Below are 19139 nucleotides of genomic sequence, written 5' to 3'. Positions count from 1 at the left end.
ACTCTAAGACTGCCCTTGCCAATGCCTGACTCAATGCTGAAGACAGCCTCTTGCCAAAATCTATACTTCCTCGTCCCCTAAATGAGTCAGAACCTCTGAATACACTTATCCTTCTTCTCTAGGCCTCTTTTCTCATTTCCCTTCTTCTTTCTCTCAGCCACCACCAGTCGGGCGCGCGTTGAGGCAGCCCTAGCCGGCAGAGGAGGGAGGGTCCTGCGACCGGAAGCCGGAAGCGGGTTTGTGAATACGTGTTCCGAGGAAGCCAGAGCGGACCCGGCGGGGCCGGCAACATGGAGCCGCTGTACCAGCAAACACACAAGTGAGGGTCGCGTCGGGCATGGGCTGGGGCGAAGCCAGGCTGGGCGAGGCCTGCCCCCCGGGCTGGGGCCTCGGGCATCTGCCAGTATGGAGGCTGAGTCCTTCCACTCGGGCGCTGCCGTGGGGGCAGCTCGGAAGTGCTTAATCTCTGGCGGGATGTCCAGGTTAACGGCGATCAGAGGGTCCGGCCTGATGCCTGAGGACATTGAGCCGAATGCCTTCTGGAATCTTCGAGGCCGTGACTACCAGCTGGGTAGACTAGGTGATTGGAAAGTCGCACCTACAGGTTATAGTACTTTGTTTAGAAGCTGCCACCAGTGTGGTCCGGGGTGGTAGAGCTGGTTGGGGAGTCAGGGCCCCTTCACACAGGAGTTTACAATTTAGTGAGTCGAGGCACGTACAAAAAAGGATTTGACATGTGTGGTACGATGGGATAGAAGGTAAATTAGCAGTACAAACAGGATCTCCTTAAGCAGTTTAGAAGGATTCATCACTGGGTTAAGGTCGTCAGACAAAGTTTAATCAATAGCTCACAGCTGTATGTCAGTCTACTCTTGATTGACCCAGATTTTGTTGCTGCTACACTGTGATTTTTTTCTTTTATTCTGATTTTGGTTTATACTTAAGACAATGTTTTTATTATACAAAGAAATCGCTTTACGGATAGCGTTCAGTATTATTACAGTACTTGGTATTCATATCTGGTTACAGATTACCTTTAAGGAAATTGAATTTTGGTTTAGCATCTCATAACTTAAATTTCTTGGTAGTATCCTTTATTCATATTGTCCTGAATTTTTGGAACTTGGTGTGATATGGAAATAGGGTTATATCTATCCTGTTTGGATTTTTATGATTTATTTTTTATTGTGGTAAAACATACATAACAAAATTTACCATTTAAAAGTTAATCATTTAATTTTTATTTAAGTTACCATTATCACTTAATTTACCATTTAAAATTGTAATCATTTCTAAGTGTTCAGTTCAGTGACATCAAGTAGTTTCACAATGTTGTGTAACCATCAACATTATCCATATTCAGAACTTTTTCATTATTCCAAACAGAAACTGGTGCCCATTAAGCAGTACCTTCCCATTCCTCCCCAAGTCCCTGATAACCTCCGTTCTACTTTGTCTCTGAATTTGCCTATTCTAGATATCTCATATAAGTAGAATAATACAGTATTTGTCCTTTTGTGTCTGGCTTATTTCACTTAACATTATGTTTCCAAGGTTCATCTACATCATAGCATGTATCAGTATATCATCCCTTTTTATGGTTGAGTAATATCCTTTTGTGGATATACACACATACCACGTTTTGTTATCTGTTCATCTATTGAAGGACACTTGGGTTGCTTCCACGTTTTGGCTGTTGTGAATAATGCCACTAAGAACATTGGTGTACAAATATCTGAGTCTCTTTTCAATTTTTTGGAGTGTATACCTATACCTATTCTATTTTAACAACTTCCAAGTTTATGCTATAGTTTTGTGCTGATGAAAACACTTAAACACACCCCCAGAACGTGGGAAAGAAATAAAATGGGGACCTGCCTCCCTAATGAATTCACAACTAAAGGAGTACTTTGAAGCATTAGAATGAAAGGATAATGATCCTCTTATTTCATTTTCTAAGTTTATGTTTCATTTTCATTTCTTTAAGTTACTATTTCACTTTCTACTTTTCTTTCTTTTGCTCTATTGATGAAGTGTTTGGTTTGGGCAGGTGAAAATATAGAGCCTATTCTGTAATAGTATTGAAATGACAAACTTGGTCTTACACTGGGGTACCCTATTCTCATAAAAATTATGCTCATGTTACTAAGAAAGGGCAGATCTTTTACAATAGCAAAGCACAGTGGACTGAGTAGTGCTTTGAAGTTGATCTGTGATGTACAGTCTCATCTGGTTAGTTAATTTGGTTAAAGGATGTTGCTAAGGAGGCTGTGACCCAGTTTAGTCTTAAGAATAATTTTGTTCACAGAGTCAACCTGTTATTAGTGCAGCAGGTAGCTGATCACAGAGTAAACTAGGTTTGCTCAGTTCCATGTAAACTTAGAGGAGGAATACTAAATGGTGTCCCAAACAATTTTGTGGACTGTAAATGAACTCCTTACCTCTGCAGGCCTCCAGTGACCTACACTCAGACTCTGTAGACCCTTGGGCTCTATAGCAGGGCTCACCAGCTTTTTCTATCAAGAGCCAGGTAGTAAATATTTTAGGCCTTGCGGGCCATACGGTCTCTGTGGCAGCTACTCAGTGCTGCCATTGCAGTGTGAAAGCAGCCATAAGATGATATTTAAACAAATAAATGTGACTGTATTCCAATAAAACCTTTTTTTAAACAAAAACAGAGTGGGCCAGATTTAGCCAACCACTGTTAGACCCTCTACTATACAGTTGCTCAGTCATTCAGTGAATATTTATTGAGCACCTACTATATGTCAGGCACCATTCCCAGTGCAGACTGTACAGCCCTGCCCTCAGGGATTTTACCTCATACCATGCTGCAGTATATTCTGATATGCCTCCTTTCCCCTCAAGAACTAAACCAGAACTCAGAATTCTGGTTCTAGACTGCTTCACTTTGTTTTCCTCATGTATGAAATAAAAGCTTGGGTCTGATTAAACTGTAAGGCTTCTTTCAGTGATTGTCTTTAAAAGGAAACGCAGAATCCTGTGCACATCAGCAGTTCACTTTTGCAATTGCAGAAATTAATGATTATAGCTGAACTGACACAATAGTAATGGAACATCTTAATTTTACTGGAACTTTGAACCCAACTTGTAGTTATCTCTTGCCATGTTCCTGAAAGTACATTGGAATTACATCAACATTTTAAAGTTACATATCTTGAAAACTCCTGAACTGAGTAATGAATGAAAAAAGAAAGATGAAAAACAGTAAACATTTTACACTTAAACAACACTGCATTAGGATGAACTTTATAGAGGAGCTAATAGCCAAGCTTCTATTTTTGAGATCCTAGTGCTTGTAAAGGTGCCCATATTTGTCCAGGATCATTCAGTGTCCCAGACCTTTTTATCACTAGAGATTCTTATTCAATAGGTTTGGGGCACAAGCAGCTCTATTTTTAACAAGCTCTCCAGGTGATTTTGATGAACAGCTGGGTTTAAAAACTATTACCTTATCTCAAGACCAGTTTTTCCTTTTTTTGATTTTGCTTCTGATGAGAGGCTAAATATAGTAGAGGCAAAGTGGGTGAGGCGAAAATGCCCAGATGGTTCCCACTACTTTTAAGTAAAGTAAAAACAACAAACTTCTGTATGATTCTATAGGAGTTGCACAGCAATTTCATATTGCATTTGGATCTACGACCCTTTAAATAATTGTGATTATCAGTATTTTGTTTTATAGTTGAGGAGACTGAGGCACCAGGGAGTTAAGTGACTTGTTCAGTGTCCCTCAGCTACTACAATAGTGGAACTAGAACTTCAGCGCAGATCTTTTAATTCCAAAACCCTGCCCCTGCTCCAGCTGGTCAGAGGCAGCACAGATGCAAAGTGGGAGTATATGAGGGGGTGAGGATGGGAGCAGTAGTTCCATGGACTTTTAAAAAGCAGTTCTGTTTTAGAATTCTTCCTAGATCTTCTGCAGACCTTTTTTTTTTTTTTTTTTTAATCATCTGCAGTGATTCTTGCTTACTTGCTGCTCAGTCTCTGGTTGATTATGTTTTCACCATTGACCCCACACTAGGCAGGGCTAGGACTTCTGATTTCTAGGGTCTACGCTCTCAGGTTATACTTGTGTATCAACTGTTCCTTATTGACTTCAAGTGTGTTATCTGAATTCCTAATTCAGTATAAAACAGATTTGCCACTTGGTATATGGTAGTTCCCACCATGCCATTCATACTTGCTCTTCTGTTTTGCATTTATTTCCTCTTGGGCATGAAATGTAGAGATTGGAATCACTTTTTTAGCTATATCTTTTCCAGTTCATTCAGAGCAAATAGAGGTTGGATGTAAGTCAATAATGTTTCCCTACAATTTAAAGGTTATCTATTTTAGCTTAGAAAATAGTAAAAGCCAGTTGAAGAGTGTTCATAGGGTTTTGTGGGTATTGGCATCATCTCTCCTGCTGTCCTCACAGAATTTAAGAATTGAAAGGGACCGGCAAGATCTGGCATTCCAACTCACTTTGGTTAGGAAGACCCTTTCGAAGACCCAAGACAGTTCATATACTCTGTGTTTAAACATGGAACTCTTTCTTTCCTTTTTTTCTTGAAGAGACGGTTGAGAATTATTCATGTTTTTTCCCCTGTGTTGAGCTGAAATCTGTCATCTTGAAACTTGCACATTTTGGTTCTGGGTCTCCCTTAAGGAGCAGCACCAGAGAGCAGGCCCACCCCTCTTCCTATATCTCATCTGTAGATATTTGAAGAGCACCAGCTGCCCCCTTTTAGTTTAGTTTTGTTTCTTCTTATCTTTTCTCAGAGGATTATTATCACTAGCTCTTTTGACCATTCTTCATAACTTGACTTCTTTCCTAGTCATCCTGTTCATCCTGTTCATTGGGGGAAACCTTTAATTGGTAGGGTACCTTTAGCAGATGGCTCCCAAAATTGAATGCCATTCTATAATTGTGTATTTGACCTTTTTTTTTTTAATCTCAAGTCAGAATGCTTCTTATCCCTGACAAATTTCGTCATACTACTTTAGCCTAAATGGAAAATGTTAATACTTGCTTTTTATAGCATAATCACACTAACCATTCACTAGAGCACAGAATCATGTGCAAATTTCATAATCATCAGTTGATTTTTGAAAAATATTGACTAAAACACAGAGCCAAAGGCAGTCCTGTAGTAGAACCTGGAAGTCTTCCTCAGGATCCCTTGGGTTACATTGTTTTGCCTGCCATGAATCCCTCATCCTTAAAGTTTAAAATATTTGTCAATCTAATGGAAGAGGTATGATGTCATTTTTATTTTGCATTTTCCTGAGTACTAGTAAAGTTGAGTGTGTCTTCATATATTCATTGACCATTTGGGTTTTCTTTTCTGTCAGCTGTCCTTTGCCAGTTTTGAAAATTGCTTTGTTTGACTTTTCCTGTTGATCTGTAGCAGTTCTTTATATATTCTGGATATTAGTCCTTTGTTATCTGCGGCAGTTATCTTCCAGTCTCTGCCTGTTGTTGTTGTTGTTGTTGTTTAGTTGTGCCTTTGGTGTAAAAAGGCTTTTTGTTTTATTGTAGTCAGGTTTATCAGTCTTTTATTTTGTGATTTGTAGGGTTTTGGGGGGGTAGTTTCAGTTTTTGTCTTGTTTAAGGACACTTTTGTTAACTTGAAGTCATAATATGCACTCCTGTATTTTCTTCAGAAAGTTTCAAGTCTTGCTTTTTACATTTAGGCTTTAAGCTATCTTGAGTTTATCTTTGTGTGTTACATGAGATGTGTTTTTTTATATGGATAACTAACTAAGCCATCAGCATTTATTGTAGTCCATTCTTTTCCCACCACCATTAGAAGTTTACCTCACTGCCCACATCCAGCCTTCAGTGTAGTCTTAATTCTCTTTCCTGTCATTTTGCTAGTCAATCCACTATAGCTGTTTCCACGGTTACCCTGATCCAGATGTTGGTTTCTTCAAGCTGCATTCCTACATCTGCCTCCATATCTCCACATGTCTCCATTCGAAAGTATTCGGACTTGCCTTCCTGAAGTTGCAGTTTGGTCTCTCAGGTTCTAGCAGTGATTTTGAGTTGCCTCTCAGGACCATGGGGTCTTGCCCAGGAGCACTCTGAGGTCATTAGAGCTGCCCTGGCTTCTGGGGCCATGGATCATGTTTAGAGGCCACAGGGAAGTCCTGGAAAAGACCAGAGGCAGGTTCAAACCAAATTTGGACTCCTGGCATGCATTAGTAAATTTGGGGTCACAGTTTGTGCTGCTCCTGGTGAAGAATGATTGCTGACTGTTCCCTCGAGGGTTGGAGCTGATAGAACAGCTCACAGGAGTGAACTCTTTCATGTGGCTCTCACATGTAGAGACCAGAGCACCAAGAGTCAGTTGTTGGGGCAGGATAAATAATATCCCAAGAACTGATCACAGAGGATGCTTGGAAGGGCTTCTTTGAAGGCGATCACAGCCAAGCCCTGGGGAGACGCCAGAGAGGGCTCTGGGGCCTGATAATCAGAACCATGCCAGAGGTCCCAGGTACCGTATTGCGTTTCCAAATGAGATGGCTGTTGCCTCGTATTGCCAGGGCAGGCTGTTTACCAAACAGGAGATCCCTATCTTACAGGGCCTTCTTCTGATGGCTTCCTCCACTAATCTCCTCATCCCCTTCTCCCCTTCAGGCAGGCCAGCCTGCTGGTGCCCCACACGACATGCCTTACATGCCTTTTTGCATATCATTTTCTCTACCTCTTCCTTCACCAAAGCACATCTCCCTTCTTCAAAATGATTCAGAACTGCTTTCGCCCACAGAGCTTCCCCCAGCCTACTCCTTTACTCACTTGCCTTCACTTAGCCCTGCTGTGCGTAGCTCCTCAGCTTCCTTTTTGTTTACGCTTGTATGTGTTAGTGTTCTCTTAAATCTTCTTGGGGCTTTTCGTGTCTGTCTGGCTTGTCGTTCCTAATTACACTGTTTCTCAAGCGCAAGGATTATATCTCTCTTGCCCTTTGATGCTCCCTAGTACAGACCAGTGCTTAGCACATTGGGTCAAAGAGCAGCGAGTGCGATTGGCTGAGTGCTGATTGAGGTTCGTCACTTGGTGTGTGACCTTGACTGAGTTACATAACCTTTGTGGGCTTCAGTTGTCTTATTTACAAAATGAGGATGATAATAGTACTTTCCTCATAGGGTTGTTGACTTAGCAGAAGGTCTCAGTGGTAAGCACTACTGAATGCTTCCTGTCAGGATTATTATTAATATTAATGTTCAAATATTAGAAGCCCTGCCAAAACATGTGCCCTAAAGTGCCACCTACAAATTTTACAGTTCAGCGATGCTGTCAATTTGAATCAGTTAGATGTTGGCATTAGAAAAATTGTCTTTCCTGACTGAAGCACTGTTGATTACTCCTGTCTCACTCATTTCCTCCCTCTTCCTTTGATAGGCAGGTCCACGAGATCCAGTCTCACATGGGACGCCTGGAGACGGCAGACAAGCAGTCTCTGCACTGTGAGTAATTAACTATGGAGACCAGAGTCCTTTCTCTGATGACACGGTGCTAATGGGCTGGGTTTCCTGACTGCATTTCTGCCTCAGGGGCTTCATGATTCAGCATGGAATGAGTTCTGTTGTTAGGGTGGACAGAAAAACCCTATGGCAAAGTCACTGATTTCCCTGATTCCGCCCTTTGGAATCCTGCAAGTCTTATCCCCCATTACCCCTCCACTCAACCTGACATGGCCCTATGGGAATGGAAGTACTTTCCTCCATCTGTCTTAATCTAATTACCTAGTCCTTAGAGGAATGTAGTCCATAAAATTCAGAGATGTTTAACTGGAATTGGTCATTTCTTCTGAGCTGAGAACTGTGGCTTTTTAGGAGGATTATTCAGAAACGAACAGCAATATTAATTAGTTTAGTTCCCACACCATGGATTCTTTTGAGCAGAGTGCTGCTTTTTGCATTTTAGTTTCTTCTCTTGTAGGAGGAAAGGTCCTTTCTCTGAGTCGGCCCCACAGGCTCTACTGGTCCCCACCCCCCGTGGAAGCTGTCTTCTTTCAGCCCTTGACGGTCGTGTGCCCATTTCTTCAGTTTTCTCCTGTCTCCTTTCTGCAGCTCCAAAAGCACCTCTTCTCTTGGTTCTGTGCCCCACCTTGTTCTGAACTGTATTTGTTAGCTGTCAGCTACCTAGGAAGGTGACATGTCCCAACTCTACTGTCATTTCTTTATTGGGCAAGAGGCAATCTGGATGCCTTTTTTTTGTGCCCAGTTTAGCTTGGATCCGTTGACTTTGTGTGCCTTCCCAGCAGTCTCATGATTAGAAATGGAAAAGAGGTCATTTTGACTGTTTATCAAAAGGGTTAAGGAAAATGCTGTATTATCATATCTGTACCTCTATGGATTCTTTCCTGGGTTTTTCCTATTGATATTTGGTCTATTTTGAGGACTCCAACATCAGTCTACCCATTCTTAAGGGAACTCTTCCTATGGTTCACATAATAATCTTCCCCTTTGCGCCTTTTTTTTTTAAACCTCATGTTTTGTAGGGAGTTCAGTTGACAGCTTTTTTAACCAGATATTTATAACCCATATCTGAGAATACTCTCAAAGGAAAAGAGACCTCATTCTGTGTCAGAAAATACCACATTTCACTTAAAGTATTTATTTGGACAATCTTTAAGTGTTCGTTTTATTTTCTAAAGGCAGGAGATTTATTTCAACAGGTTTATCTTCAGCTTCTTAAAAAATTGGCATTGTTATAGCACTGGCAGCTCTAAATATATTTTTTTGAAACAGTGTTTACAAAGTCACTTAGTATAATTTGAATTTTTCTCCATCATCATTAGCATGTGTATTTTCCTCCTTTTGAAATACATATTTTTGAGTTTACTGGATATGGGAAAAAAGGTATGTTTGATTTGTCATTCTAACTTAAGTCCACTATCTCTTTTCCAGCAATTATTCTTTTTTCTCTTTTGTGCAGTAGTAGAAAACGAAATCCAAGCAAGCTTAGACCAGATATTCATCCATCTAGAGCGCCTGGAGATTTTGTCCAGCAAGGAGCCCCCTAACAAAAGACAAAATGCCAAACTGTGAGTGTTCTGACACCCCAGGCCTATCACATCAGGCCTTTCTCCCAGCAAGGCCGTCAAACATTCTGAAAATCCGTTTACATGTTGAAAAACTGAGACTATGCAAAGATAAAGTCTATAAAGAGCATAATTCTGTTTGAGTGATACTCCCTCAGAATAAAAAGCCTGTGCTGTATAACACAGGGAATATAGCTAATATTTTGTTTTATTATTTTTTAATGGAGGTACTGAGGATTGAACTCTGGACCTTGTGCATGCTAAGCACGCGCTCTACCACTGAGCTATACCCACCCCCTGCCAATATTTTATAATAACTGTAAATGGGGTATGACCTTTAAAAATTGTAAATCACCATATTGTACGCCATATTGTATATGATACCGTACATCAACTATACTTCAATTTTTAAGAAAAAAATAAATAGCTTCTGATGTTAGAGGCTCAGAAGACTTGTGTCTTCTCATTGGTGTCATTTTGAAATTTTGCCCCCAGACCTGTTTTTCTGACCAGACCCATGGCCGCTTGAAACCTAATGCTGCTAGGGAATTTCACTCTCTTTGGTTCCCACTGCATTCTTTGGTTGAAATATCTTGCTCTTAATCACCTTAGTCAGTCTATTTTTAATGAAATACTGATCTAATGTTTGATACACCCCCATGAAATTAAAATGAAAGCACTCTCACCACATCCACCCCAGCCCCTGCTCCCAAAAGTTTTATGAAACTTCGTTGATGCTTTACTCCAAAGATGCCCTTGGGCTTCTTCCAGGAGAGTGAAATAATCCCTAGAAGGTCAGGAAGAGGTCATCGAACCTGCTTCCTGTCACCTGTTCCCTGTCATGCATCCAGAATCAGGGACCAGCAGATATTTAAGTAAAGCTGCTGGAATCTCATGTGCTACAACCCTGCTTTAACCGCAAGCTATTTCTTTACTTTCAACATCGTTGATCAAAATCAGATTATTTGGCAGGGGTGGGGGTGGATAGCATGGGGAAGTAAGGAAATGTCTTCTTTCCTGTTACAAAGTCTGGCTGCCTTCAGTTGTGCTGCTCTGGGCTCCTGGAATTTAATCTCTCTATCAATTCCAGTCGTGTCGACCAGTTAAAGTATGATGTCCAGCACCTGCAGACTGCTCTCAGAAACTTCCAGCATCGGCGATATACAAGGGAACAGCAGGAGAGACAGCGAGAGGAGCTTCTGTCTCGCACCTTCACCACTAACGTAAGCCAGGCGCCCGGGCAGGGTCTGCAGGAACTTGACAGCTTGTTGGAGCTGGAGCTCAGGTCTCTGAGCATTGTCCATTTAGGGGGTGTCGGAAGCAGACTGATCAGGCAGGAGGGGACCAACTGGGAGTGACAGTGGACTTTGTGTGTTGCTGCAGAGACTAGACCTAAACACGGGATCTCTTTCTCTGACAGAGAAACCTGAAGAGGAAGCCATTCAGTTGAGGGAATGGGCAGAGGTGCAAATTACCTGGTTTGACTGGTCCGATGCAGAGAGGTGGAAGTTCACATGGTGGAAGTGTTTTTCTGACCAGATCGAGACAGATGATTAGAATTTAGACTGTTTTTAGTGAGGGCAGCATTTCAAAGCTGCCTTCAGGCAGTTGCCATTGTGCTGTGTATGTGTGTGGTTCCAGCGCCAGATGCATTAAAATGTTTTTACTCTAGTCTGAGCAGCATTTGGAGGAATTTGTTAACAGATATTTTGTTTTAGAGGGATTGCTTGACTTGAGCCCATTTGAAAGTGTCCTGCTGGTTTGCACGTTTGGTTTCTTAGAGCATCAGCGTCCCTGTCCTTAGATTTCAGTAGGATTATTTCCTGCACATGGCTGTAGAACATGCTGGCCTTTTCTGTGTCCTGTATAATATATTCTACCAGATTAGGTAGGTTTTAGGGGGTTTTTTTGTTATTTAATTGTTTTGTTTTTACAGAGTTTATGTTTTGTAAAGAGATGTTAGCTTTCTAAATCTGCCATCACAATTCAAATCACTTTCCACTTTGCAGATGTTTAACTCTCTTTGCTGTGTCCACACTTGCAGTAAATTTCCCCAAGAGCTTCAGAATATGCCTGCATAGTTTTGGTTTCTTTAGTGTGAGCAGTCAAGTAATGATGATTAACAGTTGAGAGGTGTAATGAGGATGTGTTGGTGGTAGAGTGGTAAGCATAGCCACCTTTCAAAAGTGTGAGGCACCATGCAACACACTAAAAGGTGTTGTGTGGGCTTTTGATAGTTGTGACATTGGTCATTCAGGCCTTTTTTAGGCCAGGGATGATCACCCAGAATTATTCTGTTTTTTACCAGCCTGGTGTGATGCTGTGCATACAGTGGGCCCTTAATAAAAACTGACTGAATAAGCTTCTTCCTGGTCATTCCACGATCTGGAGCTATAAGACATTTTTTCTGAGAGATATAGCCCCTCAGTGGTACCCTTTCAGAGGGGAGAGTAGGGAGGATTTGTATATAAAACGTGTTCCATAAACGTTTGTCAAATCAATGAAAAGAAGTCTTTAGTTGATTCATTCGAACACTGGAGTCTTGACCCAGTGATCATCTGCTTATGCAGAATGCTGTTTAAGGTCCTGAGAGTAAAGCGTGTTTAAATGAAAAAAAACAAGACTCCCTGTGAGAAACTCCCATGTTAGCAGGAGGGATTGAAAATGTATACATGAAACATGATTCTGAACTTGAGTAGCAAAGAAAAGGTGTTTTAACCTCTTTGTGATGATGGAAAAACAGTGCTGCTTGGCAGGAGAGTTTGTGATGTCTGGAGGAAGGAAAAAAGACAGTACTGTGGCTGGTCGTGACCTGCTTCAGCGTCCTTTCCACTTGCAGTGTGAAAGTGGAGTGCTGGGGTTGGCCTTGGTGTTTCTTCATACCGGATGGTTAGTAGAGGGCAGGCTCTACGCTCAGCAGTGGGACTCATGCCACTTACGAGCTCTGCCTGGTCCTGGACAACTCACTCCACCTCTGGGCTTCAGTTTCTTCATCTAACGTGGGGATACTATCATAATTTCTGCATAAAGTTAGAATGAGGATTAAGTGAGCTTAGGGTGGAGAGCACGCAATGTGGAAAGCACCTGATCAAGATTAGTTTTTTCTTGCTTCATTTCTTTACAGACTTTTCTTCTCTGCTCAGGTGTATAGTCCCGTCCTGAACACTGTTAGGCCTTTAATAGAAAACCGGGTCTCTTCTCTCCTTAGTCTCAGTCTAATCAGAGGGAAAAGCTGTGGATAAAATAGCCAGAGGACAAAGGCAAACACGTAATACTGCCTTGGGGAGAAGCCAAGTAAAGGAGCATTTGGAACAAGCTGGGTTAGCGAGTAGTCAGGGAAAGTCTCTAGGAGAAGCCCAGTGAGGTGGGAATTCAGAGGCAGGGGTGAACAAGACTTGTATAGTGGAATTCGTTCGGACAATGATAAACCTAAGGAGAGCACCTCTTCCCCGAGTGAACAGAGGCCACCCCAGATCTTTGCTTTGCTTTTTCATCTCCATTAGGTTCCTCAGATTCCTGCCCATTCCCTCTGTCTGTCCTTCTGACTTGGCCTTGGCCACAAAGCAGAGCAGTCAGGTGGTGGGAGCCCAGGAGCTGATCGGGAAGCCAAGTTAATCAAGTGCCTGCGTTTCTTTCACAGGACTCTGACACCACCATACCAATGGATGAATCACTGCAGTTTAACTCCTCCCTCCAGAAAGTTCACCATGGCATGGATGACCTCATTGGAGGCGGACACAGTATTCTGGACGGACTGAGGGCCCAGAGACTGACCTTGAAGGTGGGGGCTCTTTGGGGGACAGGGGGAAGGCCTTTTGTTTTGGCCTTATCCAGCGGTTTGGGACCTGCCTTTACATTTTGATCACATATCCCTGAATTGTGATATTGTGGTGATGAGACAGAGCCTTTGAGTTTGGGATCTCCTTTCTGTTGGAATTGAATTATTGTGAGTCCAAAAGTAATCCAGTTCCCTTTGTCAGGAGATATTTCTCATGCTTGCAGTGAATCATAATGTGGCATGTCTTGGTATCCAGGTCTTTTTCATTTTCCAAACTTATGAAAGTGACTGCTGCAACGAGAGGAAGCAGTAATGGACTGAGAAATTCTGTTATAGACTCTGCTCTAGTAAGAAGGAAGACACGGCTGTCATTGGCCTCTCACTCTCTGTGTGGCCTCTGCAGTGGACTCCCTTGTAACTGAGACCTTTTTGTACTGCAGTAACTGAAGCCCCTGTGGGCTGGGGGTCTTAGAGCCACCCTGGTTGACCAGCAGCACATAGCTTCCAGAGCACATGCTGCTGATCCCCAGTGACTCTTTCCTCCGTTTAGTCACAGGTATTCCTAGAAGCCCTGCCCGTTGGCTGGGACTCAAACCTCCTGGGAGTGGTTTACAGAAACATTACACAGCCTCTGATGTCAGTCGTGATGTTTCAGCCTCAGCCCTTTTCCTGTATCAACCCTGATGGATAGTGGGGTGTGGGCTATGCCTATTGTCAGGGTGTGACCCCCTGTGAACGATGCACTCCCAGCCACTGAGCTGTGAGAAACAGTCAGTCGGAAGCATGAGCTTTATCTTGGTTTTTGTTGGCCCACGTTGAGCCTGTCAGCTCCGCAGGACTTCAGTCCATTTCTGAGCAGCCCCTGCCGTCTCTGCCAGGGAGAACGTCAGGCGAGGCACGAGCAATGCTCATCTCTTGCTGATGGCTGCAGTGCTTCAGGTGGTCTGGAAGCGTGCTCTGCAGCAGCGTCGTGGGTGCCCCCCTTTCAGAAGAGTCACCTGTAGTAATCTAAACTGATACACGATGATCAATCCTTCCTTTAGAAAACTACTGGCCTCCTTCCCATATCTCAGAAAAACAATAAAACCCTTTTAGGACAAGACTCATGTCACACTCATGTCAGCCCAGTGGAAGTCAGAGCTTACTGTTAAAGCAGATGTCAGCTTCTTGCCGAAGTATGGTATCCCTGAGGAGTCCAAGCAACTTCTGCCCCAACCCTGTCCCCAGAAGGACAGCGCGGGAAAGCCTGGCAGGCAGTTGGAGTGGGAATAGATAGTTTCTAATTCCATTTCCTCTGCACACCTCCTGCCTGTCTTTTGTCTGTTGATTCCCTCCACCTGCCTCCCACCCCACTTCTGTCCAGGAAGTTTCTGTGTAAACCATTTGAAAGGAGACTAGGAGGGAGCATGAAGGAGCTGAGCCTTGATTTGGGGAAATTTGTGGTTGAAAATGAATACGTGTTTCAAAATTTGTTAGTTTTCAGGTGATTTTAGAAGCTTGCTCACTTGAACTTCATAAAGTGAAGAAATAGTCTGGACTTTCAGAGCTAAGCAGACTCTTTAGCAAGAATATAATTTTTATCACTGTTATAGGAAAAACGTGTCTCAGGTCTCCTCCAGTAGAAATAAAGTTTGACTTGAGAGATCTCGCTTGATGAGGCTTGATAATCATCATCAGGGCAGAACATGGGTCTTGAATTCCTGTCCACGATGCCTGAAGTTGTTCTCACTTCTCTTGCCTCTTCTCTCGGTTGCTCATTACTTTGTTGTTCATTTAAAAGATGGATATGAGGCATTAGGTTAGATGCCATTGTACAAATGCAGTTGGTGATGTGTGTGTAAGCTGGGGTCTGCCCAGCATTTGTTTATGTTTATTATTTCGTAAGAAATGGAATGTGCTTAAAAATGAAAATAAGAAATCCCAGAGGAAGGGCAGCCTGTATGGTTTCAGCTACTGGTTTAGGAATAAAATGCCCTTTTTTTTGGATGGTAGATGGTGACATTTATAATAAGGGGTTTTAGTTCATTGTGTTGGTGTCTGTTAGTTGTGTGTCTGTAGTTCCATCCTGCCCTCTTCAAATCGTCTCATAAATGTAGACACCGAGCCATACGTTGTCCTCTGTAGAATCCCTGAGGTTTCTCTTCTACAAAGTGCACAGGCTGATAGCAAGCATTTTAGAGCCAGGGAGCAAAGAGAAGTTTTTTTGATGTTGTCCTTTTTTTAAAACATATAATATTGTAATTGAAAAAATTTTATGGCAGTATGATGTACATACAGTGAGGTACACAGATCTTAATTGTACAGTCATTGAATTTTGATAAATGCATACGTAGCCTTTGTAACTCACACTGCTGTCAAGGCTTAGACCATCTTCATCACCCCTGAAAGGTCCCTGGTGCCCTTTCCTAGTCAGTCTACGCCTGCCTTTCCCCACCAAGGCAACCACTGTTCTGATTTATTTCACCATATGTTAGTTTTGCCTGTTGTTGAACTTAGTGCATTCATATTACTGTTTTGTGTGTGACTGCTTCCTCTCGGGGATGTTTTCCAGACTCATTCACATTGCTACGTGCTGTAATCAGATCCTTTATACTGCCCAGTGTTGTACGTGTATCCCATTGTACATATACCATAAATTGTTCACTCATCCCCTGGATGAGACACACCTGGATTATTCCCAGTTTGGGGATATTTGCCTATGTTTTCTTCTAGAAGCTTTATTAATAGGTTTAGCTTTTAATTCTATGACCTATCTTGAATTAATTTTTATCTGTAGTAGGAATCAAAGATCATTTTTTAACACATACATGTATATTATATATACTGACATATATGTGTGTGTATGTATGTGGTACATATATGTGATACTCATTATATAGCCTGTTGTTCCGGCACATTTGTAGAAAAGACTTCTCTTTCTCCCTTGCTTTGCTCTGGGACCTTGATCCAAAGGCCTTTGACCACATGAGAGTGACCTCTCTCTGCTTGCCGCTGCTTTTTATGTGCTTTAGGCATGACCAAGAGACTGTTGGTGAAGCGCCATCTCATGATGATGTTCACCCACCCTTGGCAACACGAGTTGATCTTTGTTTTTCTTTGTCTTCTTGTCTGCCCTAGGGGACTCAGAAGAAGATCCTTGACATTGCCAACATGCTGGGCTTGTCCAACACAGTGATGCGCCTCATTGAGAAGCGGGCTTTCCAGGACAAGTACTTTATGATCGGGGGGATGCTGCTCACCTGTGTGGTCATGTTCCTTGTGGTGCAGTATCTGACATGAGCCAGCCAAGCCCGGCGGCTGAACAGCGTTCCCACCGCGTGAGAGTGTGAGTGAGTGAGTGAGTGTGCGCGAAAGAGAGAGGGGGACCTGAACGCCGCCCTTTGAAATGTATGCTCGTCTTAACTGTGAAGACCACTCAGAAGTAATTGTGATCTGCAACCTGGTGGGAGTTTCAGACCTGCTCTGTTTCTTGTGACAACTTGGAGGGGAAACTCGTGCTACCAAGATGTGCGGCGCTTAGGAAATGAACCAAGTACCTGTTCTCTCTCTCTCTCTCTCACTCACTTGGGGAGGAGCTGATGTGAGGGAAAGGGGAGGAAAAGAGTGGTTTTGGTGGTTTTGCCTGCGTAGCTGATACGTGCCGGGAAGGCTTTCACAGTGAGCTCGCGGACAGGGCTGCCCACCTTTGTTATGCTCCGGCCTTTCTGGCTCCTAATAGGTAGGCCGGAGCACAAGCAGAGAGGAGGGGCAAGGGGCCTTTTTTTCCTGCACCCATTCTAGTAGGTGGAGTCACATGCTCTTGCTACTAGCTCCACCCCACTCCCCGACACCCGCCCCAAAACGACATGCAGATAAGTGACTGCTAATACTTGTCGTCCTTCCCCCGGAAGCAGCTACCTAGAGGAAACAGAGGCATTGGCGCTGTTGCTGACACGAGTAAGATTTTCCACATTATAGTTGTTGGGTGTTTCTCCTTTCTAAAGTGAGGCCACTGTTACTCCCTGGGAGTGGTCAGTCTTGAAACTGAAGACCCTAGTCACCGATTTTTTTTTTCAGTAGTTAGTAGAATGGTTGCCTTTTAAAGTTCCAAGACTGCAGCCCAGTGCCCATGCCCAGGCTTTGCTGGGCCTTAGCCCTTTAGAAAGCAGCTGTGGGCTAAGGTTACTGATTTGTCTATTATAGTCGCTAGGTTTAGCATCTCTAATTCATAATTGATTCTCTTCCCTTCTTAGAAATACATTAGCAACTGCTAGCCGAGCCTCCATTCTGCCTAGCCAGAGTGGGCAGATGCCACCCTAGAGATGTCCCTGGTATGTTTGTCCTTGTAAGACTCCTGTTTTCAGGGACCAGGGCCTTTTTCCTTTTCTGACCAACCCTGAATTAAGGCTGTACCACTACCCAGGGAATTCTGGAATTTATTTTAAAGCCATTCTGTTTAATGAGACTAATCTCTGAAAGTACCAGAAAGAACTGGTTAGCGTATGTGTTCATCTGTCACAGGCCCTACCAGCTCTAGTCTCCGTAGTCTCATGGCAAGACATAAATAACGCTCAGAATTTCCCAGAAGAACTGAAACCTGGTCAGTGTTAACCCCACCTTTGGTTTTCTTGCCCTGTGTACTTCCTATCTTTGTTTCTTGTCATTTGGACTGTCTTCCGTCATCTTCCCCTTTTCTGTAGGTGTTCTCTTCCTCCTCCCTTACTTACCTCCCACCTGTTTCTGAAGCAGTGTTGGTCTTTTCAGGCACATCTGTCGCATAGATCCCTTTTGGGGAAATGTTTCTTACTTGTCACAGATTTTTAACATATGTTTCCTGGGTACTGATCTCACACTTTTGGTGGGATCTCCACTGCTCCAAACCCTCTGGGCCAAACAGGGGCCCTGGGTTTTCAAGGAAAGGGGAATCTATGACCCCTTCATAAAAGGATTGAGGGCCCTGCCAGAGTGAAAACTGGCCTAGTTAGTGGACAGAGGGAGGGGTTGAGGCTTTGACTTTGGGGAGGCCCAGTTTGAAATTGCTCTCACACCCACCACCCCTGCCATCCCAGGGACCCAGCACAGTTCTCTTGGCAATCCATAAACTGAGTTTTTAAACTGCATGGTCTTGGCTCTGAGCCCGGGCATCTGCAATCCAGCCAGACCACGCACTTGGAAGATGATGTACAAGGAGCAGCTAAGCCATTTGGACTTGAACTCTGGGGAGGCAGAAGCTCCTCCGTCCCTCTGCCCTCTATTGGGTGATGTGACATCTATTTGTAATGTACATCAGTGTATTTCCACACCTGCCTTTGTAGTGATTGCTGATCTTGATGAACCAGAAGTAAGGCTTCCCTTCCTGCTGTACCTTCAGAGCCATTCTCCCTACTTTGTAATAAAAATTGAGGAGGCAGTTTTGCAGATGTTTATCACCCGGGACTAAGGAACAGCAGCCACAGTATGTCTGGAGACACTGGAACACTGAGAGCTCGTTTCATCATGTGATTGCCTTCGCTCACACGTCGGCTTTCAGGGCCCCAGGAGAAGCACACTTTGGCCTGTCGCCGCTGTCCTCAGAGTATAGGGAAAGGGCCAAGACCAGGGCAGGAGCACCATCTAGTGGAGTCGGGGTGGTACGGGAACTTCTGGGAGCAGCCTCTGCGGCCTTGTACAGGAATTCGGTGTGCCTGTTGTGGTTTAAGGCAGGTGGGTTGTCAAGGAACTTGGGAATATCTCCATTCCGTGGACCTTTACTCCAGGTGTGACCACCGTAAGCCAAACTCAGACCAAGTACGTTGGAGAGTCTTGATTTTATAGACGGCTTCACTGCCGGGTTTTTTCCTTAGTTCTTTGCCCTAACGAATTTAAATAGGTTTGACTCACAAATTTGGCTTCACACTCACTGTGTTTGAAACACATCCATTGAATAAAGTTGCAGTTTATTTTATCTAGAAAATTATATTTTGTAAAGGAATTTGACATTCTTTGTTATAACCCCTTTTTTAATATTTTTCAGGCCAGAGATTCCCAAACATTGCTCTGAGACCAGGGGTGGGGCTGGCTGCCTCAGAAGCAGCTGGGAAGCTTTTAAAAAATGACAGATCCCTTCAGCCTTCCCCAGAACTTTTGAATTAAAAAAAATTTTTAAGCTTTCAAGGTAATTCTGATGTGTGTCTTTTAGACAGAGGCTTTTTTGTCTTAATCAAAGATTATAGCATTTGAAAACATGCTGAACTAGCTCAGCATATATGAGTAAAGAGCGAAACCTATCAAGTCCAAAATAAATAAAGTTTGTATCTTATTCCAGAAAAGATTTGAGGAGACTTACAGGAAAT

The 19139-nt window shown here is 43.2% G+C and overlaps 1 protein-coding gene across 2 annotated transcripts; it reads left to right on the top strand.

Moving 5' to 3' along the window:
* Nucleotides 1-225: 225 nt before the first annotated feature.
* On the top strand, nt 226-18217 carry GOSR2 (golgi SNAP receptor complex member 2). Of its 2 annotated transcripts, none has more exons than XM_072939337.1 (6): nt 226-319; nt 7406-7470; nt 8948-9053; nt 10141-10273; nt 12691-12831; nt 15946-18217. In XM_072939337.1, the coding sequence occupies exons 1-6, from the start codon at nt 291-293 to the stop codon at nt 16105-16107; spliced, it is 636 nt and encodes a 211-aa protein (XP_072795438.1). In that variant the 5' UTR covers nt 226-290; the 3' UTR covers nt 16108-18217. The 2 variants fall into 2 exon arrangements, with proteins under 2 accessions (XP_072795438.1, XP_006199320.1); XM_006199258.4 differs by having other exon boundaries at nt 8945-9053.
* Nucleotides 18218-19139: the final 922 nt, after the last annotated feature.

The sequence above is a fragment of the Vicugna pacos genome, chromosome 16 (genome assembly GCF_048564905.1).
Source record: "Vicugna pacos chromosome 16, VicPac4, whole genome shotgun sequence".
NCBI lineage: Eukaryota > Metazoa > Chordata > Mammalia > Artiodactyla > Camelidae > Vicugna > Vicugna pacos.
The sequence above is the reverse complement of the archived record's forward strand: the minus strand, read 5'-3'. Positions and strand labels throughout refer to the sequence as shown.

Coding starts and splice junctions, on each gene's coding strand:
- GOSR2 (XM_006199258.4), top strand. CDS start 291: ATGGAGCCGCTGTACCAGCAAACACACAA. Junction 9,054..10,140: donor AAAAGACAAAATGCCAAACT/GTGAGTGTTCTG, acceptor TATCAATTCCAG/TCGTGTCGACCAGTTAAAGT. Junction 12,832..15,945: donor CCCAGAGACTGACCTTGAAG/GTGGGGGCTCTT, acceptor TGTCTGCCCTAG/GGGACTCAGAAGAAGATCCT.